Below are 23,485 nucleotides of genomic sequence, written 5' to 3'. Positions count from 1 at the left end.
TATATGTGTTAGAGTAGGCAGGGGAGAAAGAGAGAGGGAGGCAAGAGGGGGATGAACGGGTTGTTAAGAAATAAAGGTGTAGCCTAATCTACGGAGACAATCAAACGAGGGGGTTAGTTCTATAAATGATTTTCACAGGGCTTTGCTGTGCAAGCAGAGAATCATCCACTGTTTCTGACGCGTAAGGCTGCCGTTGGGCATCACCGCCGATAAAGGATGATATGTTTTATTATATAGCGTAAATTAATAACAAAGTATCCTTACAATCCACAAGAAAGAGGAAGAGGTAAACTATGATCCGAGGATGATTTCTGCAAAGAAAACTCCGGAGAAGAGTCGTTATCCTATCCACTATTTGGTGTGGCACAACAAACACCGACAGCTGGAGAAAGAGCTGGCAACGAACGAGCAGGTGAGACGGTAAAGGGCGACCAAACGCATCTTCCCATATAGACATAGGCCTGAGTCTTTATTATAAGCGTTTATATGGGCGTGTGGGTGCATATATGTAATAGGTGGTGGTATAGATGTAATCCATGGAGCACCTCATTCAAGAACCTGGTCAATAACTGGGACTAGCGCAGTTAAGTGTTATCTGCGGGGTGGAGGGGAACACTTGTAGACCGCATCCTCATACTTGCATTTCCCTTTTGTCATTCATATTGAAATCACAGAGAGACGTAACAGACTTTATATGTCAAGGACCTGTTTTATGTACTGCACTGGGGCTTCACATATTCATCATCCCAGTAATTGTGATATGCATGGGAAGTTGTAACTGGAGTTTTTTTTCCTGGAAACATTCCAACTGCAAATGACGAATTGCTGACCCTGATGGTGTTGCAGTGTGTGTGTGTGTGTGTGTGTGTGTGTGTGTGTGTGTGTGTGTGTGTGTGTGTGTGTGTGCGCGCGCGTGTGTTGGTGTCAGAGTCAGGGGTGCTTTATGCCTTAGTGTAAGTAGCATTATTGCGTGTTCTACTCAAAACTGTAGGCTCTCTACCTTCCCACCAGCACCTAGTGAGTGGGTGAGACAATGCAGATACTGAGCATGTGGGCGTGCAGTTGCCAACCACCACAGTAAATACAGTAATGGAATTATAAAGGTATTATATTAGGTTTCCAGAGAAGGGGGTTGTCATAATCAAAAGCATGGTAAAAAAATGTCACCCACTGGTAATATTGGAGTACTTCATCTTAGGGTGAGGGGCTCGATAATATGATAAGAATTACACTATTGTGTGTGTGTGTGTGTGTGTGTGTGTGTGTGTGTGTGTGTGTGTGTGTGTGTGTGTGTGTGTGTGTGTGTGTGTGTGAGAGAGAGAGAGTGACTGTGCAAGTGACATATGAATTCCGTCTTTTTTTGTTGCAAATGTACTGAATCGCTTTGCCAGATTTCTGAGTGCATGCATGCAGCGGTGTCAAGACACTTTCACACACATGTACGCACACTCGCTTACATATGCACACTTTACCTTCTTGTGGTAGGCAGCTATCAATGTGTTTACCACAATCCCTAGTTAGTGACATTTACCATTTAATTATTGACCATAATTATAACTATTGGGAAATAATGGCTAAACTGCATACACCTTAAAGAAGCTCTTAAAATGACCTCTAGTAGTCAATGTCGGAGGTAACACTGTATTTCCTTGAAAGGGGAGCTGGAAATGAAACATGTATGCTATTGAGGCAGAGGAGCATCGTTCTCGACTTATGAAGCGTTGCAGCTGTTTTGTAGCTTTATGCCATTTAACCATTAAACAATTAATTGGAATGAAACCGATGACCTTTATTTGGCACTTTCGTTTGAAGTACAAAGTGAAATGATCTTTCTTTAGCCAGTAGCTACGCTAGTGATGTGGCCCTATTGAGTAGAAACATCCTGCTTTAGCAAAAATGTTTTAGATTTTGACCAGTACTAGATAAAAAATCTGGGGATCAGCAAAATCCTTTGAATAAATCTTCTGGGAACAATCAACGTCTGCTCTGTTTCAAATGTCTCAGCCTTAGCTGTACTTGTGCTGATGTGAAATGATAAAATGTTAGCAAAATATAAATTATTGACATAGATAAAGGTAATATTTCACAACAAGTTCTCTAAACTGAAACCTCACTTAGTCGTCGCATCATTCATCTTTCAGGAACCCTTGTATAAATGTTTTATGATGCAAATGTTATTGCTCCTCTGCTATCCATTTGAACCCAGGACCTTTATGTCATATTTGATCTTTTTATAAACTTAGCTAACAGACTAAGTTATTTTCGTTTTTTCAAAAGAACAAATGTAAATCTGTTGTAACTCAAGTACCAAAGTGTTGAGAATCAAAAAGGATTTGATGCTGATCCTTAGTAAATCAGCACGATTAGTCACCCTCCTCTTGTGCTTGTGTAGGATAACAACTCTCTCTGTTGTAGATCTGTCTCTACCAACTATTTATGGCAGACAAATAAACAGGACGTATCTCGTAACGTTCATCACTACATTAGGAACTTTATGAAACACGAACACTGTGTGACCTTAAATCTTTGCTAAACGTAAACTTATACCCACACCATCTATTTCAACACATCCCCTGGCTTCTTGACTATATTGGATTTCATAGGTTCCATATTCTCATGACTTTAAAGATGGGAAATGCTCAAAAGAAGAACATACGAAGGACAAAGGCACATAATGGGTCAATTTCTTCACCAAAAAACATTATTACTCACTCTTTTCATGCAAGCTCCAGAGGCAAGCTGGACCATGAGCTATTTGTGTTCTGTGGTAGATCAGAGCAAGTTGTGAGGAGACGGGTGGTAAACAAAAACAACTGAGAACGAGAGCATCACTTATTTATTGAGTTATTTGTCCCTAGTTAGGCTTTAGACAATAAAAACGTATAATAACAGTCATACATGCGTACAAACTAACAATAGTATTTATTGTTCCCCTCTCATTTGTGATGAACTATGAACTAAATACAACTATTCAAACTACCTCTGTATCTCTTGCTTATTGTGTGTGTGTGTGTGTGTGTGTGTGTGTGTGTGCGTGTGTGTGTGCGTGTGTGTGTGCGAGTGTGTGTGCGTGTGTAGGCTTACGTAGTGGGTTTTCTGTGAATCTTACATTTGGGAAACTAGTGTTTCCTCTACATATTTACCTGCATTTGCATCTACGTGCATGTGTGTGTGTGTGTGTGTGTGTGTGTGTGTGTGTGTGTTTGTGTGTGGTTGTATGCGCATGCAAGAATACATAATGGTTTTGCATGTGTTATAAAATGCAATGCTTTTTTGGATAGACAAACATTTTCCATCCTACATCAGTATCAGCTTCTCAACAAAAACAATGAGTACCATGTGAGACAACCCTGAACTTTACATGTTAACCTGAGGCCCCTATAGTCTACATTTTGTGGTGCTGCTAAAACTACGAACGCACACACCGTCATGCTCCAACCCATGCATCAGCTTTACCGATGACTGGTGTCAAGAAGCATTGCAGGCAAGTGATGGAATTTGAATGCTGCAGGAATAATGAACAAAGTTAACTGTAATTAAAACGTTAAATGTTAATCTCTCTGCAGCTGCAAAAATATTCACTCTAGTTCATCAGGACTCCAATATTACCTTGCCGAGTATGTCCGGGCCCTAGTTGACCTGTCTGGTGTGTATAACCAGGACATTGTGTCTCAGATTTGTATGTTCAAAATGAAAGTTTACATCTGTCAATTTGACTAGTAGCTAACAAACTGAAAATGGTTGTAACCAGCGTGATGAAGGTGTCATGGTTAGGTATCACGAGGGGTCACAGTGGCCTTCACACGTGTCTAACTTTGTGTGGGGGAGATGCTGTCCGGTAGGTAAGATGAGAGGGACCTTGAGGATGTGCTCCTGAGTTCACATGTGTGAGTGACTGGTTCTCTGGGATAATTGGAGACACTGAGACTTAGAGTTCTCCTCATGGTGTGTTATACAAGACTGCTGAACATATAAGAAGGACACAAAGTGTGACTCTGAGTCTTTGGTATGACTGTGTCGATGCTGTACAAAGAGACAGCTCTGGCATATTAAATCAAGTTTAAGGAGACCTTGTTTGTCTAGTACTGTTTATTATAACTATTTAACATTTCTTTCTGTTTGACGGGATAGCTGACAGAGAGATCCTACACACAATACACATACATATATATATATATACACTTGGCATACTGAATTGAGTTTATGATCCACTAGAAAGATATTTATATTGTGAGCATCAGCCATGAGAGAGACTGGGGGAGCATAGACGGGAATATTAGGAATACATATGCATAATAATATTAGAATATCGTGCATTGTGATAGTTCTGACGTCACAGTATAGGCATTATGGTTGAACATTATGGCCATCCTGTCACAGCCCAGATAACAAAGGCAGTATTGTGCAGATATTGCATGACAATGGTTGGTCTCTGAAGAATTCAGTGGGACTCAGTTGTAGAAGAACCGCATAATATCACTGACCTCTGCTTTCTGCCACAGTAAAAAATAAAGGAAATCTACAGACGTCTCCACATCAGAGCTTTTTAAAGCCTGCCCAGCCTTTGGTGAAATGATTGATGATTGATGTGCATGCATCAAATATCCGTCACTGTTTCTGATCGCACAGATTTTAAAAACGCCTGTTTTCCAACACTTTGTGGTATGAGAATGCACAGGGAGACCTATGCTTACCCAATCTTCCATAAGCGCCATGTAACATATTGTGTGTGTGTGTGTGTGTGTGTGTGTGTGTGTGAGTGAGTAAAGGGAGCAGAAATGCTGCCACAGCAGGCTACAGTGGAATAATTTTATTACATCGGATATCGATGTTACGCAAAGCCAGAGAGAGGAAACGGAAGATAGTAACAGGAGGAGTGGTTGAGTAAATGCCAGAGACACACAGCTGACCGCAGAGAGAAGTACAAAGGGAAAGACTCTAAAAGATGAGATGAGTAGTAAAACAAGCAGAATAACAAGCAGCGGTGATAAAAGGGGATCAGGGATGCATCTTTAGCTGTGTTCACCAGATTCATAAAACAACGTGGATGAGAGAACTAACAGCCAGTAAGGAGAGGTAACATTGACTAACTGAACAAAGGAGTGGAGGCGCAAACAAGGTGATGAAGTGAGTGAAGACAGAGAGTGCAGAAAAAGAGAGGAGGTGGAGAGGAAATAATGACAGTCTGTGACCATGAACAGAGTCGGTCCGGGTTGCAAACGGACGTAAAAGCACAGTGTGATTGAAAAAGAACAGGGCCATGTAGAGAGTGATGGTCTATCTCAAGACAGGCAGGAAATAACAAAGATCTCTGCTCTTCTTCGCCCTCGCTGTTTCTTGTCCTCTCTGAGACTCTGTGTCTGACCCCAGCTTTCTTTTTTGACTCCGTATGTGGTGTGATTATAATGCCCTCGGCAAGGTGCTAATGTTAAATCAGCATTATAAAATCTTATGCTGGGTTGCTGGCATGATTGAACAGAGCCATAAATTAAGGCTCACTGGTTCATTGCGTTCACTGTAGGCCTGAATCTTTACGCCGACCATCTGCTATCTACTTGGACCTGTCAAGTTTTTTCTCTTCTCTTCTCTTCTCTTTTCTGCTTCTTGCTGTTTCCTCTAATCACATCCACCCACTGTATAACGGGTTCCTTATCCTCTATCCCCTGGTGTCCTTCCATCCCTCTTTACCTCCAACCATCAATCTATCCACCCCACCCTCACCCCTCTTACTTTCCTTGGTGTAATGAAACCCACGTTGTAATTGCAGTGCAGCAAAGCCACAAAGAGATGCCATGAGCGCTGGGTTAGGGTCAGATCTAGTTAAGTTGCTGAAAGCTTATAACACAGAGAGAGAGAGAATCTGAATATTTCCACCATCCTGTTTAATGCTGTTTCGTTGACCAGCCAGCATCTTGTAAGAGTTCATCATCCCCCCGGTGCTGCCAGTGTTCAGCACCGGTGCATATGTCCTGACCCTAACTGAGAATCTTGTCAAAATCTCTGAGCAGCTCGATCGCCCTGTGAGAAGGCAGCGCTGGATAGACAGGAGGGTCAGATCTCATTATCATGGTAGAGGTTAATGCAGGAGTGAAGTTCCAGTCAAGTTCAACAGTTCCATGATGAACTACCCTAAGATGTCCGCTGACTGCGGAGCGGTTGATGTGTCATTGCAATATTGTATGGACTTTGAGATCAGCGTCTGATCGGATTGGCTGTCAGGATTTTCCAAAAGGGCACCTGGTGAGTCTGATTTAATTATCAGGAAATCATACCGCTAAGCCCCCCGATTAAAGGTCAATGCATGATTCTGAAAAGGATACAAGCCTGAGATAGTCACGGTACAATGCAGCTTTTTAGCCAACAGTGGATCAACGTTTACCTCCCTAACCCTTTACTCATAGATCATAATGTCAATAAGTCCTGAGCATTCATCTATCAAGGCAGGTATTATGGGCTTTGTCGCCTCTCCTGTTCATAATTCAAACATGAAAAAGCAAAGCAGCCCCACTAGTGGTGAGGATATTCATTTCCCCTGATATTCACAGATGATGCTATTTCTGCAGCCTCATTTGCCTGCAACCTTCACTTTGCAGCTCTCGGCTGTATGCACGTTGTTGTGTCTGAGCAGCAGCAGCAACAACTAAGATGAGGGTTTGTTCTTCCAAATCTGAGGATATGCTTCTCTTGTGTAAAATGTTTGCTTGTAAGTCGTGAGGCTTAGCATCTGTCCCTGGTGGAAGAATTCAAGTAGCTGATAAAAGCAGCTGGTTGCATCAGCTGCAGTAATATCGATGCTATTCTGGAACATGGTAGTAAAGAGGACATTGAGCCTGAAGGTGAGGCTTGTGGTTAGGGATTTATTTATTCATTTTTGACAGATTATAACAGTTTCTAGTAGTGTATACAAGTTTAAGCAAGTCTATATTTTCAAAAGTGATGGGAAATCAATACACTGACTTTTCTTTATGATTTCAAAGGGAAACGCTAACTACGCTGTTAAAACCTGAACTTGTTCAGCTGACAAGTACCAATAAATGAATAAATATAAACAAATAAATCTTCATGATATTCCTTTAATTTGACCGGCACATTTTGTGCCAGTTAAATGCTAAATGTCCCTGAGAAAATAAAACTCTCTCTTGCCAGACCACTGGGTTTACCTGAAATTGCTACATAATTCACATGCTCCTATGCACTCACACAAACACAGGAAAGAAAAAGTGACAGCTGTGGTGTTTCACTCCAATAGGCTACGGCCGCTGCATTACGTGATTATGCTCTTTTATAGCATATGAATGCACTGTGTGCTTCAAACAAAAAGATTTACTCTCTCCATCTGTGAGTGCGCTTGCATTTCTGCGAGTGTGAGGAGAGAGAACAATTGTTCTCCCTCTCTCTCTCTCTCTCTCTCTCTCTCTCTCTCTCTCTCTCTCTCTCTCTCTCTCTTTCTCTCCCTCTCTCTGTTGCCCTGCATGTATTTCCCTGCACAATAGTGAGGTCTGTCAGCTCATGGCAACAAACAGGTGTTATCACCCTTCAGATAAACATCACAGAAACTCTCTTTTTGCTTATGTTGCCGTTCTGACAGGTCCATCAACAACCCACCCGTTTGTACTTTCTCTATCTCTGTCTGTGTGTCTTTCTCTCCGTGTGCTTATCTGTTGAGATTGGGGATGACAGTAAACTGAATTAAGTGCTGTGAAACAGAGAAATTATATTTCCTGGATTGTAGGTCATTCTAACATTTTCATTCGGTGATTTGGTAGATTTGGTTTTATTTATAATGTTCAATTTCACAGCGCTTTAATGCACCTGCACAAAGGGAAATGGATGGCTGTGTTAAGACGTGAGCGGTTTTGTTGCTCTTCTGCGGGGGTTATCATCACCATTTGTTCTGCTCATTATCATCTGTGACAGGTTTTGTCCTGTCCTTGTACAGGCTATATGAAGCAGTGCCACATCGAAGATGGATCAGGGTTTCATGGCAGTGTAGCGTTTGTCAAAGTCTCCTCTGCATGTAGAATCACAGAGGCGAGAAGGGAGGCAGGGGGGGGGGGGGGAGAAGAAGTTATTTTTATACTCCTCCCTCCCAGAGCCACCCTCTGCTCCTGTGCGCAAACATTTTGGGAAAGCTGCTGTGCACAGTTTTGTGTGTGTGTGTGTAGTGTTTATATGAAAGATTGATGTTGGCCTAAGTACCTGCCAAGCTGCATCAGGCCAGGCACACACTGAGCGAGGGAGAAAGGGGGAGAGAAAGAGGGAGGGAGGGGGACTGAGAGAAGGAGCAGATGCCACAGATAGAGACGCCTATCAATAATGCAACCTCCACTGAGCTCACTATTAAGGGAGAGCAAGATGGGAACAAATTAAACTGAGGGAGGAAAGTAGAGGGAGAGGAAAACTGAGAGTTTGATTATAAGACACAGATATGGCTTAAGGAGAAAGAACAGAGACAGTGGAAGGGAATAAAGAGATAGAAACTAAATAAAAAACCCGAAATAGAGCAAGGACAGGGACACACATCTGCAAGCAAAAGTTTTTAAATATGGCGGAGGAGAGAAGTAGAGTACGAAAGAATATAAGAATGAAGACAAGAAAGAAAAACATGACAACATTTCCATTAATGTAAATGTGTGTGCAACTCATGCAGAGCTGCCAACGTGAGAAACAATATCATTCTCACAACTCGTTATAAATGCATAATAAGGAACTATGTCATCATAACGAGAACATTTTCTTCTCCTAACGGAAGAGAGTGACAGGCCGCCGATGGGGAGACTATCCATTTTAATAAGGAGAGCGGAATCTCACAAACTTCTCAGAGGGAATAATGCAACATTATAGCGTGACTTCCTTTTCTAGTTGAATGACAGCACAGACACAATGCTTTGTAGCGTCTGCATACTAATGACAATCTCATCTGTATTCCTCAAAAAGCCAAATGTTAGAATAGCTCTTAGAGGAAGTTGATTATTTCACTCGAATGGTCACAGAGTGATTTCTGCAGTAGCAGCAGTGTTTCTTGTTACAGTTAATTAGTCTTCCTGATAGGGATTATGCTTTAAAACAGAATTGGTCCACATTTTGGGCAGCCTGGTCTCCTAAAAATGACATTCCCATACAACAAGATTGCATTGTCAATTACAGTTTCGAGGGAAACGTGTTTGTTTTTGAAGTTAATCACAAATACGTATCTAATCCATGTAGGAAACACTTCCCTACTGTCTCTCTGTTATTAGTCTTTGGCACTGCCCATAACTCATTGAATGAGTTACATTATTACACTGTATTTAGTCAATTAACCAGTTTATGACTTTGAACTAATGAAACCATAAAATGGGCAATAAAAAAAAAAAAAAACTCCCTCTCGCCGGAATCTACTGAACGTAATATGTGTCGACATCTTTGTGCTTCCATAGTGATGTAATTGTTGAGTAAAGAGTGGGCGCTATGAGACGAGCAGGGATGACATAATGTCCCTACTGTGTGTGTGTGTGTGTGTGTGTGTGTGTGTGTGTGTGTGTGTGTGTGTGTGTGAGAGAGAAAGAGAGAGTGAGTACACGACCCGGCTATTCCATCCAGAGAGCTCCCATTCTGTTACACTAATGGAGAAAGGTAACTCAGTGTTCATCATAATGATTTAGTTTCAAATGTGTGTGTGTGTGTGTGTGTGTGTGTGTGTGTGTGTGTGTGTGTGTGTGTGTGTTTCTCAACTGAATATTGTTCACATGTGAATAAGTAAGTATGTCAGAGTGTCTGCAGGTCAGTGTGTAGTGATGGGACGACTGAGTGGACTTCAGTGGTGCTCCAGTGTGTGTGTGTGGTGTGTGTGTGTGTGTGTGTGTGTGTGTGTGTGTGTGTGTGTGTGTGCGTGTGTGTCACCAGTGCCCACATGTGCCCATCCTTTTCCCCCTAATTAAAGTTTGTATTGTCTTGAACTTTAGTTAGAACTCATTGTCTGAAGTGTTGCTCTGACCACCATCTCTCACCATATTCAATTTCTATCTTCCCGCTACTTTTGATGCAAAGTGGACCAAATGAACCACAAATCAACTTGTTTACTGATAGTGTTCGAAGGTGTCATCACAACAAATTCAATACTAAAGGAGAGTGGGCGATGACGATCGACTACTATGATCCGGTTGCCCGGCCCGTTCATATCCCAGTGAAATGTTGACAAACTCCTGGGTGAGAATATGAACATGTCAGCAGGTTTACGATGCTCTCAGTGAAGACTCTGACTCTGAATAAGACTGAATAAGGCCGTTTAAGAGACATCAACAAGCTGACGTGCACTCAACAACATTACCAACTTGCAATGAAGATAATGAATGCAGCAAATAATAAAGTGTGCCGACTAGTATAATTCATCATGGAGAAGCCAAGAAGACAGGTGAAATGTATCCTCTTCGTCTTGTTTTTGTTCTATTATTCTTTAACAAAGACAGAAGCTACATCATAGTTAAGCAGAGGCAGGAGCAGCTACAGCAGCTTTAGTGGATTGCTCTGTTGTAACCCTGTCATCCTGTGTTATATATTTCACATACTGGCAGCATCCTGTACTCTCTCCCATCTGTCTCCCGCTACATCCTCACGTATAATGCTTGCTCATGGGAAAATGTTATGCTGGGTCTCTGTAAATTAAATGATACGGTCTAGACCTGCTCTGTATGAAAAGTAAAGTAAAAGTAAATAACTGTTTGACCTATAGTCACCTCACTGCAACCCTTTCTTGACTTTCCTTCCCTCTCTTTCTCCCACCTTTGTTCAGCCATTCACCCTCAGATATATATATATATATATATATATATATATTGTATTATATATATATATCATTGAAATCGAGTACAGCTGTAAAATAAGCTTAAACTGATAATCACCAACATTACATGCAGACACTTAAAGTGGGAGCAAAGGATGAAAGGACGGCTGTGAGACAGTATTTCTTTCTTCTCTAATTCTTCCATTTCTTTTTCTCTCATCTCCTTTTACCACTAGCTTTGCTGCAGCCTCTCTTCTTTCTCCCTTTCATGTGCTTACAACCCAATGTGAAGGTTTCTTTCCAAAATACCGTTTCCATTTGGGCGGGAAATGGTTTCCAAGGGTCAACATTAATATTCAGTTGAGGGTTGTGCAGACTTTTTCTCTTTAATAGATGGACACTTTACTTTAGAGTTTTCTTCCTGTGACATTGACAGTGTTTCATATTTGTGCTGCTCAAGCACATGTTGTCTGCAGTATCCTTTGAGACACTGCTTGGGTTACACACACACACACACACACACACACACACACACACACACACACACACGCTGAACGCTCTCTTTCTTCCCCTGTGTCGCAATGACACTCCCACTGTCCATTCCCCAGTCTCTGCGGCTCCTGAGGGACTCTCTCATGTTGTTGTCTCCTTCAGCTCCCCTCTCCTCCTCCCTTCTCTCTTTCTCCGTCTGTTTTCTCTGCTCACCCCTCCCCATGTCTTTATGGCCACAGCCATCACTTGCAACAATAATCTGTCGCTCTTTTCTTTTTCTCTCCTCGTCCACCTTTGCCTTGTCTTACATGTTACAGATGTTGCTTCTGTACAGGAAGTTTCTTCCAATAGAAATGTCTATAGCCACATTACTCGTGTCAATCCTTCTCTTCTCTGCAGGGCTGCGTTTGAAAGAGCTGTGGAGAGCAGACAGCTGTTAACCAAGGAGTACAGAGATAGTACACCCATTAACACACTGAAACCATGATATCATGTTCTTATTATTGAGTTAGGCTTTACTAAACTCAATACAATTAAGCATTTTAAGAGTCGGGGAGTGTCCATGTGTGTGTTTCTAGTGTATCTTTGCATTCAGACGCTCTTTGATGTTTGTGTGTATCCAGCGCGGTTTTCCTCATTTCCCTTTCAAATAGCAGAAACAGAAACCTACAGTAGGCAAACTAATTCATAATGTAACTGCTGAGTCTGTCTGGCTCTTGCCTCTTCCCTGAATTCACCTGCTCAGCCATATTTCTGATACATCAGATATTAATATTATAAACATGCAAAACAAAGCTCAAACCCTCACAATGTTCTTCAAATATTCCTTGAAAGAATTTTCCATAGCTTCTTTAAGGTCTTTAATAAAGTGCTGATTCTGAGAAACGCTAAACGTATCTCCGAGAGTAATCCTTCATTAGTATTCAAGCCTGCAGCGGACTGACAGAACTGACCTTGGATCAGCCTGGGTCCTGAACGATGGCATTTAGCGTTTAATTGGATGGCAGATCTGAGATCAGTGCAGCACAATGCAGAGAAATGCAACAGGCTTGTGGTGCATAGAGTTGCCTGGAGAATGGACAGAGAGTGGGATGGGCAGTTATATGCAGAGTGTTACAGACAGTACATTAGAGACAGTATATCTCTTCAGGTGTACATGCAGCTCATGTAGGCTACATATTGTGAGTAAAGTGTTTGCTGTGTGACATGATCCTTCTTCCTGTCTATAAACAGTTTGTACAATCTGTGGCAGAAGTGACAGTAAGGAGTTGTTCCAGTCAATGTCTGGACTAACAGTCCTGTAAATACATATGAAGCATTACAAGACCTGCGACGGACGATACTTTACAGTTGTGGATCAATATTTATAAAACGCTCCCCTTGACACATTGGCTACATGTCAGTAATGCTTTATCCTTTGCTTTTAATCCAATGCTGCATACGACGCCTTTTTGCTGATGAATAGATTGATATCACTCTATAATCTAACTATGAAGCTAAAGCCAGCAATTAGCTACGTTCAGCATACAGATTGAATATGTCTTTTAAAAGCCCCCTGCAAGGATTCTTTGTAGCATTTCAGAGCATTGGTATGATTGATATGACTTATTAACACTAATGTAGTGTGTCTGATAAATAAGGGTCGTGTTGACAGGCTTATAAATACAGAGAGCAGCTGAGCGCTGAAGTAAAGCGCGAGGCATTAATTATGCTTCCTGTTCATCAATGTTGTTGTCAGACAGTTACATGTTTAGGAGAAGAAACAATAGTATCTTTGGCCACAGAGAAGGCTATAAACCTTTACTTGATTCCATGGCACATTGACAAGTGTGCTCCTTATTTAGTTTACCTGCTCACGTTTCCCTGCCAGGGATTCAAACGGACAACCTCCTCTGAACCTTTTGAAGAATAACTTAAAACGTTCTGGGTGTGGAGCAGATATTCCTATCTGTGTTTAGCTACACTCAATCCATCCAGCGCAGATAATAAGTGGGATAGTGTAGCACCATGTTGGTGTGGTGTCAGATGTATTAGCACCTGTCACTGTGTCGCTTTCCATCTTGCTGTTGTCATCTTCACACTTGTGTCTCTCCCCCTCTGTCTGAGAAGAAAACTACTTTCCTCTCTCACGCTCTCTTTTCTCTCTACTTCCCTTTTTCTTCCTCCTCCGCCTCCTCCTCTTCTTCCATGCAGACTGATTTAGAGTCTCTGGACCCTCGCGGTCGGACTCCTCTCCACCTGGCCGTCACGCTGGGCCACCTGGACTGTGCCAGGTTCCTGCTGCAGCACGGAGCTGACGTTAGCAAGGAGAACCGCAACGGATGGACCGGTGAGTGTGTGTTCCAAGATGAAGGCACTACATGCAGCATTTTATAAATATGATGTCAAAGTAATTATGACACAGCGTTATAATCACAGTCAACACTGAGACGTTGGTGGAGACAATTGGTACTTTCTACCAAAGACCATTTATTTCTCAAAGTAACTGTGGAAATGATTTATGGGTAACACTTATTATAGTTTGCAAATTCTTAAATCATAAAAATATAAAATCTTAAAGTAATAATAAGGTAATAATAATAATAATAAGCTTTATTTGTATAGCACTTGGGCATTTGGGAATATGTGTACCTTTATTGTACAGTGTTGCCATTTATCATGTTAAAATGTTACTCATCGCACCTTCGATATCCACAAGCAATATCATAAGAAATATTGAGTCTAACCATGAGAGGAAGAAAGGCTTCTTGTCTAATTATGTGATGTGTTTTAATTTATTGTTAAAACAATATGCATAAAGAACATTCTTGCACGTGTGCAGACCAGAAGAGTTGCACATGTCGAGCACGGCCGTCATCTGCAGTAAAAAAAACTGCTTGTGGCCCCCTTGGTTACAATAAGAGGACCATGATAATATAATAATGTATAATATAGCATACATTGTGTTTGCAATATGGTGCACAACAATATTTCCCACCAGCTCTAGTTGCTAAGAGTTTGTCCTCATGATGCTTTTCTTCATCCCCTCTTTCGTAGAACATCTTCTCCCTCATCCTTGGGCTTGTTTTTGCTGCCGTCCTCTTAACTTGTGTGACTGTTTGTTTTGATGGTGATGAATTAAGCACGAGAAAGCTGGTATTATCGTGAATGTTTCTGTCTGTGGTTGCAGAGTATCATCACGTAATCCTCTTTTGTTTCTCCCGATCCGATCACTGTGTCGAGTCAGTAGGTGAAACGAGTAGATTGTTTTAACTGTGTGCGCTAGCCTTTACTCACACGAGGCTGTTAAGGGAAGAGAAAGGGAATTGTTATACAACTGTTCAAGTGTGGAACAGCCTGTAAGATTAACAGCAGAGTGGCAGTCTGATGAATGATCGGCGAGCGGCAGTAATTGGTCGTATCAGCTTTTCCTTTGGCCTACTTCAGTTTGGGCAATTCTTGCTGCTCTCCTTAAATTGCTCTTGTACATAAATTTTAAATGAGGTCTGAGTGATTGGCTCTGTGTTACTCTCCGTCTTGCTCTCTCTCTCTCTCAGTTCTTCAGGAGGCGGTGAGCACAAGAGATCCGGAGTTGGTGCGTCTCGTGCTTCGTTACCGTGACTACCAAAGGACTGCCAAGAGACTGGCGGGCATCCCCGTCCTGCTGGAGCAACTGCGTCAAGTGGGATTTCACACAAACACAGACATATACTTTGATGCACACATGGAAAAAGATACTTCTATGACCACACACAGCATACACCCACACCTAAAAATATAATACATACATGAAACAAAACACATGCATACACAAGCAAACTGCAGAGGCATATCAGGGGGGGGGGGGGGGGGTTGTGAGCAGAGCTGCATTAATTTGAAATGCAGATGAATCTTTTAAATATTTATCCTTGTTTTATGATAAAATATGCTTGGTTTTGTTTGAAGGTATTAATAACTTTGTTTACTTCCCAACAAGGGAAATACATTAAAATAATATGTCTCTATGCTGCAAAGCGCCTTGTCTCTGGGTAATTTTGAGGGGTAAGGAGTTCCGCACTTAAAGGCACAATAGCAGCGATGGAGTCTGAAGGTTAATGGTGATAATACAGACAGGAAAGGGTTGAGGTGCAGCAGATCGTGTTGCAGTAGTAGAGGATGCAGAGAACAGTGGCAGAGATGCAGGAAACTGCCTTCACACAGTCTGTCTCCCTGTGTATCTGCTCCAGCTGGCTCCCCGATACACACACACACACACACACTCACGCACACACACACACATAATATCACACACACACACACACACACACACACACTCGAGCCCACTCACATGGTAGACACAACACCCTTACACTCTGACAGAGTGCTCACACTCAACCACACATGCACTTGCAACCATCGCGCACCGTTCTTCATCTGCTGCTGCTGCTGCTGCTGCCATTCACATCACTCTGCCCTCCATCCCTCCATCCATCACTTCTATAATTAACCCACACATACACAAGCAATTCTCTGTGCCGGTCTCCCCATCTTTGGAACAGACAATAAAGCAGCATCACTGCAGTTATTTTCCTCCGCTTTGCAATTCCCCTTTCTTTCTATCTATCCATCTTTAAATTCATCATTTTCTGTTTCCCCAACTCTCTCAATCTTTCTCCTTATCAATGCCCGTTGCTTTCTCATTTGTCTTGCTGTCCCCCCCGTCTCTTCCTTCTCTCTCTCTCTCTCTCTGCCTCTCTCTGTGCAGGCCCAGGACTTCTACGTGGAGATGAAATGGGAGTTTACCAGCTGGGGTGAGTCCAGTCTTTCATTCCAGTCCATAAAGCAGTAGAGCACCGACAAGTTTACTCAAAATCTAATCATGTCATTATCTTCTTCTGGGGCTGAAGAGGCCTGTTTCTTCCTGTTTTACTGGACACTGACACACTTCCTGCACAAATGTATGCGTGGCTTTGGGTTTAGAGATAAACAGCATGTGCTCTTTAGCTTAAGTGCTTTACAAAACTACAAGTGGATATCATTTCAGTATTAGTCTCTGTAGCGTCCTTGTGACTAATTGCATGATTTTGTGCGTCAATTGTTGTTACAACCAACTACTGAAGTGTGTAGTACTGCGCTCAAGAACTGCCAGCATGAATCAAATGAAAACAACAGAAAGAGATATCTGCTGACACAGTTTGATTTAAAGTGTGACCGTGTTTGTCCTTAGTGCCTCTGGTGTCTCGTATCTGCCCCAGCGACACCTACAGAGTTTGGAAGAGTGGTCATTGTCTCCGTGTTGACACAACTCTGATGGGTTTCGAACAGATGACCTGGCAGAGAGGAAACCGGAGCTTCATTTTCAGAGGACAAGGTCAGAGGTCAAACTCTAGACTTATTGTGTGTGAATGTTTATTTGAGTGTGTGCTGTGTTAGGATATATTTATTTATAAAGAACTTTTACTGCTGAAATAAATCCTGTCTTTCCCTCCAGGCAAGGAAATTAAATTCCTGCAACTTTTTTACCTTTACTGGAACAGGTACCTGAACTGTTCAGGTGCACCTGAACTGTGCACTGTGCACCTGAACTGTGCACTGTGCACCTAACTGTGCACCTGAACAGTGCACTGTGCACCGGAACTGTGCACCCGAACAGTGCACTGTGCACCGGATCATGTGCACCCGGAAAAGTGCACTGTGCACCGGAACTGTGCACCAGAACAGTGCACTGTGCACCTGAACAGTGCACTGTGCACCTGAACAGTGCACTGTGCACCCTGAACAGTTCACTGCACCGAACAGTGCACTGTGCACCGGATCATGTGCACCCGAAAAGTGCACTGTGCACCTGATCAGTGCATGTTAAATCACATCTGCAGGGCCAGTAGACTCCTTACAGGCTGATCATATTAATTCACTCGTCCAAGTTTAACAAAACTGAATTTTACACATTCAAGCAAATATTCAGAGACTGGTGCAGGTGTGCCCGCAGCTTTCCTGGAGGATCCTTTCTCTCCCCCTGCCTCTTTGTAGCCTCATTGCACAGCTGTTTTCACTCATTTGATTCTCCAGTGGCTCCTCTGCATCCTTTCTCCTAGTTCTTCTTTTATTTTCATCTTTCTACCTCTCACTACTTTGAAATATTCCTCTTCTTCACCTCTGCCTCTTCACTTTTTTATAACCTTTGCCGGAATTTTTATATTCCATGTCTGTCACCCTCTTGCCTCTCAGACTCCAGCGCAGAGGTGATGGAGGTCGACCATGACAGGCAACTGGTATTCTGTGAGACTTTGTGCGTCTCGTCTCTTGCGTCGCTCTCACCCGGCCGTGGAAATGTCGCCGCCTCCAGCAGCAACGGAGCCGGCTTGGGCCTTCTCGGGGCGATGCAGCCCAGCGATGAGCAGGTAGCAGCCAGGCTGTCTGCCCCTGTGGTGACCACTCAGCTGGACACCCGCAACATCGCCTTTGAGAGGTCAGACGCAACACTGACACACACACAATATGAGAATGAGAATGTTAAGATACAGTCTAGTGCAGAAATCTTCCAGTAGTGGCTTTGACCCAAAACACATTTAAAGGAAAAAAGCTAGAGCTATAACCCAGCCATAAAAACAAATACCCAGCTGTTCTTGATGTACTCTGTTTCCCATTGTGGTCATTTGTGGTGCAAAGTTAGATGATGTGATGTGTTCATTTCCAATAAAGCTGTAACAGAAAATCCAGCAGAAAATATAAAACCTCAAGAATAAACATCAGGATTTCGTAAAAGTCCCGCAGAATCCAAGAGCAAGTGCTTCTTTCTAGTCTCAAACTATTGTTAACAATCATTCAGGAAATAATCTTCCATAGAACAAACACAATAATCCTTTTCTCCACCCACAGTAGCCTCTGTAAAACACAATGTAACAACAATGTACAACAACAGTAATAAATAAATGAATACAATTGAGTTAATTCTACAATCCTGCAAAAATAACATTATATTCTTGTTATAAATGAAAGGTTGTATTCATAAGGCCTAATAATAACACGCTTTATCATTTTAATACAATCCTACAATAGGGTCTTTGCTGCTTCTGGCATATTTAGCTTATAGATATTGCTATGTAACTGATGTACTGAGTCAGTTTGGGGCCTTTATGACTCTTAACTACCTACTGTTTTGGGGCTATCCTCTACACATGGCCTAAAAAACGATCCTTGTAAACTAAGCACGCTCATTTACAGTAACGGAGAATAGCACAGTCCCTGAAAAACAAAAATCTTAATCATTGTCTTGTAATTCTTGAGGCCACATTAGTCACTCCCAGAGTTATATTTGCCTTTAAATTGTAATCTAACCAAAAATACTCCATTCTTGATATTTTTGCTTCTTATGTGAACTCAAATGGCTAAAATGTCAAAATAAATGTGTCAGGAGTAAATGTGATGTGGAAGTCGTGAGGCATAAAATCTGCTTCAGGCTGAGTGAATCAGGCTCAGGGCCACTTCGAAAACGTTCAGCACTCTACTGCAAGTAAGCTGCACCAGTGAACATAGAGATGGAGCGGCAGATAGCACAACGAAAAGCCATGGAAGAGGGAGACAGAAGCTGACTAGGAGAGGAATGGAGAAGAGGGGTAGAAGACAATTGGACGAGCAGGTGGCTTGTGTGCAGTCAATGTAGGAGCTTTTTAGTATGCTCACATTACCATTTTACAGCTCAGTTTCACATAAAGTGACATCGACGCAGAGATGAAAAGAAGTGGAATGGAGGAGAGCAGGTGGGCCAATCAGAGGCATAGAGGACAAAACATAACTTATTCTGGTAAGGTGGTGAGATAAGGTGGAGGAGGAGAGGAAAAGGGATGAGGGAGAGAAATGAGTGGACATATAGAAGGCATGCAGAGAGAATAAGGGACTCAAAGATAAATGGGACACAAGGCTACGGGGGACAAAGTACAATACGGAATCCAAAACATAGAGAATCGATGGTTTTGGAGGCAGGAGTGAGAACAATAAAGTACAGAGAGACACATTGATAGATAGGTGAATCTATGAAAGAGACGCAGAGAGAAGTGAGCAGGGAGAGGTGGTGTTTCTTTTTTTGGGGGGGAGGGGCGGTGTAATCATCCCTCTGTCAGACTTGTACCTCAGTGTCACCTCTGTGCATTTTCCCTGGTCAGCACTCCTGTCTACATGCCAATAATGTATTTATGATGCTTTAGAGCAAACCACTTTGTCAGGCACCACAGACAGGACATCCACCTCTGTAGTTAATACGTCTTTACGCAGCCAAGCACACAAACAGCACTGCAGTGTTGCTGTTTTAGGGCTGGGTTAGGGAGTACAAAGTTTACTGAAAGCCCAGTAGGCTAATTGAGCGATGATATAACTTCAAAATTCAAACAGGGACATTACTTTGTCTGACATTGTTGACATTAGTTGGAGAACAAGACTAAGGGTGTACAGTTTACAGACACAGCGGTGCATTCAGCTAAATGCTAACGTCAGCATGCATTGTGATTTTTTGGCAGCTCATTTTTACCATGATTGCCATTTTAGCTTAGCCTGTTAGCATGCTAGCATTTGCTAATTAGCAAAAAGTATAGCTTCGGCTGATGGGAATGCCATTAGTTGTGTTGGTTGTGCCATCGCTGTGGCGGGGGCATTTGGGTGCAACACTGACTCAGCATCATATTGCAAGGGCATTGTGAACGTTTTATTTTTTCACTGCCCAGAGAGATGAGACGCTCGTCTGAGAACGTTCCTCTGGCTACGGGACAGTATTTTGGTCATAAACCAAAGCATTGGACACATTTGAAATTTTTTTAGATGATGGTGCTAGATCAAATGTCAGCGATTTACCAAAGTTACTGCAATTCATCCTGAGGGGAACATAAAAGTCTGTACAAAATGTCTCTGACTCTGACTTCCCCAGTGCCACACCCCTGGCTGATAATCACCCAAAACCTTTCTTCCAAAATTGTTTAAGAAAATACCTGATGTAATTTCAGAGGCTAATGTGAAATCATATCATACAAAAATCATCCCTAAAAACTCACTCTCTGTGGCGTGGCCCTGGAGGAGTTCAGTGATGTGAATGGATCATGAAGTTGGTATACGCCTCACTAACTTCTGGGCAGACTTCCTAATTGCACACTGAACCTCTGATCTTCACAGACAACAAACAAGGACAAAGGCTGCGATGATTTCAGGCTGCATATTACAGAGAAAAAACCCGAGCCTGTGACTTGAAATCTAATCTGCATCTAGTTACATATCTGCAGATTGCTTGGGAGAGGCAAATAATCTCCACCAACTGTGATTGCAACTGTGTGTTGACTGGAAGTGGAGAGCACAGAGAACTGATGTGGGATGTGTTGAATCTCTGTTGCAGGAACAAGACGGGTATCCTGGGTTGGAGGAGCGAGAAGACTGAGACGGTGAATGGATATGAAGCCAAGGTAACTTGAAGTCGTAGGCATGTACGAAGCAGATGATGAGCTTAGAGGGTTTAGAATCTGTGGTTTAATAGGTTATTTTTGGTATGGTGACAAAGACAAAAGATAAAATTTGGTTTCTCTTATTGTGAAAAATAGAAAGAGTGGTTCACTGGCAATTTATAATGTGGAAATTAAGACACATGTATAAACGCTGAATAAGTAATCAAGAAGAAAAAAAGGCTGGAGTCAGTACGTCTTCTACCATCTATCTTTAATTCTAACTCTAATGTTCCTTTGGGGGTCCTGGAGACCCTGGGTCCTCTTTAACAGCTTACAAAACATAGTTAACGTTGTTATACCACTTTGTTTCTTCATTACTTTATCTCATTTTGTGAGAACTGCTTTATGAACATTGTTTTGAGCTGATGTCATTGTTTCAGAAGTCCACTACAGAAAATGATGCATTACTTCTGTTTGGGGTCTGAAAACATAGTTCAATACAGTGGATTTTCATCTGGTCCATATACTGTATGTGATTGCTGTTCCAAATCCCCAATAAATCTATTTAGAGTTCTGTTGTGAACTTTTATAAGAGTTTGTTGACCTTACAGTGAACCGAGTCTTCTCTGGGGTCTAATTGACCCATTAAACATCACTATGTAGGACAACATACTGTATGTGTCATTGTCTGGGAAAAGGATTTGTTCATGCACAGTCCATATAACATAACAAACATGGAATATTTCCTTATTCTATGCAAAAGCAATGTTTTATGCTAATGTATGTATTTCATCACGTTTACCAAGTCTGCAAACTCAGTGAAAACGGTTGCCACTTCAATACTGTTCTACATATTGGGTTTTCTGGAAAATATATAAAATAATATTTAAAGGAATACTTTTGCAATATTCTTGATTATTATTATTATTTTGGTTATTATTGTTATGATTATTATGATTATAATTACATGTTTGTTTAAGACAGTGGGGTCCTAAACAACAGAACACAAGAGTTAATTGTCTCGCCCTCTTTCAGGTGTACGCAGCGTCCAATGTGGAGCTGATCACCAGGACCAGAACTGACCATCTGTCAGACCAGAACAAGAACAAGACAAAAGGTAAGTCCTTTTATTTTCTCAACTGCACTTCAGTGCCTTAGACATCGTCACCTCTTTGGCCATCAAGGTGTTCATCATGTGCAGGTGCATCACAGCTGCAGCAGCTGAATTTCTCCGTTATCCCCTCTGTGCCATGTCCGATAAAAGAGTCAGTGATGAGTAATCCCTCTCGCTTGAGCCCGATGAGATCACTCTGAGGCTCCAGGCTAACAGCCTGTAACGTTTGCTCGGTGGCTCCGTCTTGTTTTCTGGTTCCGATCATGAATCAAACAGGATTAACAGGCTTCCCACGACGGACTGTCGCTGTCAGCAAGTATCAACCCTCACAGGCTCCTCTGAGGGCTCAACTCTCCCAGGTCACAATCCCCATCTGCACTCTTCTAATATGCAGGAGGGAAGGGTTTTTGGAAGTGCTAGAGGGACTCCTGATGCACTCACTCTATTTTGCCCTTCCCTTGCGCTACTTATCGTCATTTTGTCAACACAGGCAACACGGTGCTTTGAGTGTAATATATATCCTAAGAGCGACACATACATACATACAGGCAAGCAGCAGCTGCAGACAGATCAGCGGGCCGAAGGTCAAAATGTGGACACTACAAATCACACCCTGCCACCGCTGTTATTAACAGTAACTGATGGACTCTTGTATTGCTTTTAGCACTCATTCAGTTTCTAGTTACTGAGGACAACCGCAGCACCAGTTCTGTCTGAAAGTACAAGCCACACACTAAACAAGCTGGTCATGTTTTCTTTGCTGTGCATATCTCTGTCATATCTAAATGAGCAGCAGCTGCTAGTATTCCCCTGGCACTCTCACAACAAAAGGGTTCCTTCATTGTGTGTGCCTGAAATGTTATGTTCTCAATCAGCAGTTTTGCTATGAGCGATGAGATGAGACACAAACACAATCATTTATGCTAAAGTAACAACAGTTGTGGTTATTTTTCGCACACGAGATATTTGTATTTGTGTTTTTTATGCACTGGTCTGAAGTGGGCAGGGCTCGGTTGGAACAATGTGACGTCAAATATCAGAGCTTAGCAACATATGAATCACAATGTGATGACAGTCAGTGGTCTGTCGATCAAATCTGATCAAATCACACACACATACCGTCCTAATGAAGAAGATAAGAGTTTTTGAGAGCTACATTCCTGATTGTTGCTTATTTAGTTACTAATGACTATTTTACTGTATACTTGTTTGTTTTTAACAATATCCTTTTTGTTATTCATGTTGATTGTGGTGTAGACACTTTTCCAAGTTTCTAACCTTACTATTCTTAAAGGTGTAGAGAAATATATCAGATTTCTTTTATTTTTTAGAGAATTTAAAGTCCACTCAAGAAGTTATTTGGTGATTGGTTCTTCACTTTGATGTTTGAGCTTCACTGTGCAGAATGATGCATGTGCAGAGTTTGTGCAGACATTTAATAGGATAAACCCCATAGCTCAAATATACATGAAGCAAATACTCCAGTACAATCACACATACACACGCTCACAAACAAAGGGCCTAGATACTCCAATATAAATCCATATACACACATTTACATGCTCTTGCTTATTAACGATAAATCCTTTCCATATCTCGCGTATACTTAGAAGCAAGAGCAGGTTGTTTGGAGATAAAAGAGAAGCTTTAAGAAATGAAAGGAGATAATGGATCTGAGTGAACTGTGCAGGTTGTTCTAATCAGATGGAGCTCTCATAGATTGCATATTCATAGAAT

General features: G+C 41.9%; 1 protein-coding gene across 1 annotated transcript in view; it reads left to right on the top strand.

Moving 5' to 3' along the window:
• ankrd13b (ankyrin repeat domain 13B) overlaps positions 1–23,485 on the top strand; it is a 34,872-nt gene continuing 11,387 nt past the window's right edge. Inside the window, exons 1-8 of the mRNA XM_029446982.1 lie at positions 1–412; positions 13,448–13,583; positions 14,791–14,915; positions 15,978–16,023; positions 16,440–16,583; positions 17,441–17,681; positions 20,589–20,655; positions 21,670–21,751. Coding sequence (XP_029302842.1) covers positions 305–412; positions 13,448–13,583; positions 14,791–14,915; positions 15,978–16,023; positions 16,440–16,583; positions 17,441–17,681; positions 20,589–20,655; positions 21,670–21,751 — 949 coding nt within the window. The 5' untranslated portion in view covers positions 1–304. The remainder of the gene's footprint in view (positions 413–13,447; positions 13,584–14,790; positions 14,916–15,977; positions 16,024–16,439; positions 16,584–17,440; positions 17,682–20,588; positions 20,656–21,669; positions 21,752–23,485) is intronic.

This window comes from Cottoperca gobio, chromosome 13 (genome assembly GCF_900634415.1).
Source record: "Cottoperca gobio chromosome 13, fCotGob3.1, whole genome shotgun sequence".
Taxonomy (NCBI): Eukaryota; Metazoa; Chordata; class Actinopteri; order Perciformes; family Bovichtidae; genus Cottoperca; species Cottoperca gobio.
Note: the sequence above shows the minus strand (reverse complement) of the source record. Positions and strands in the feature narration are given on the sequence as shown.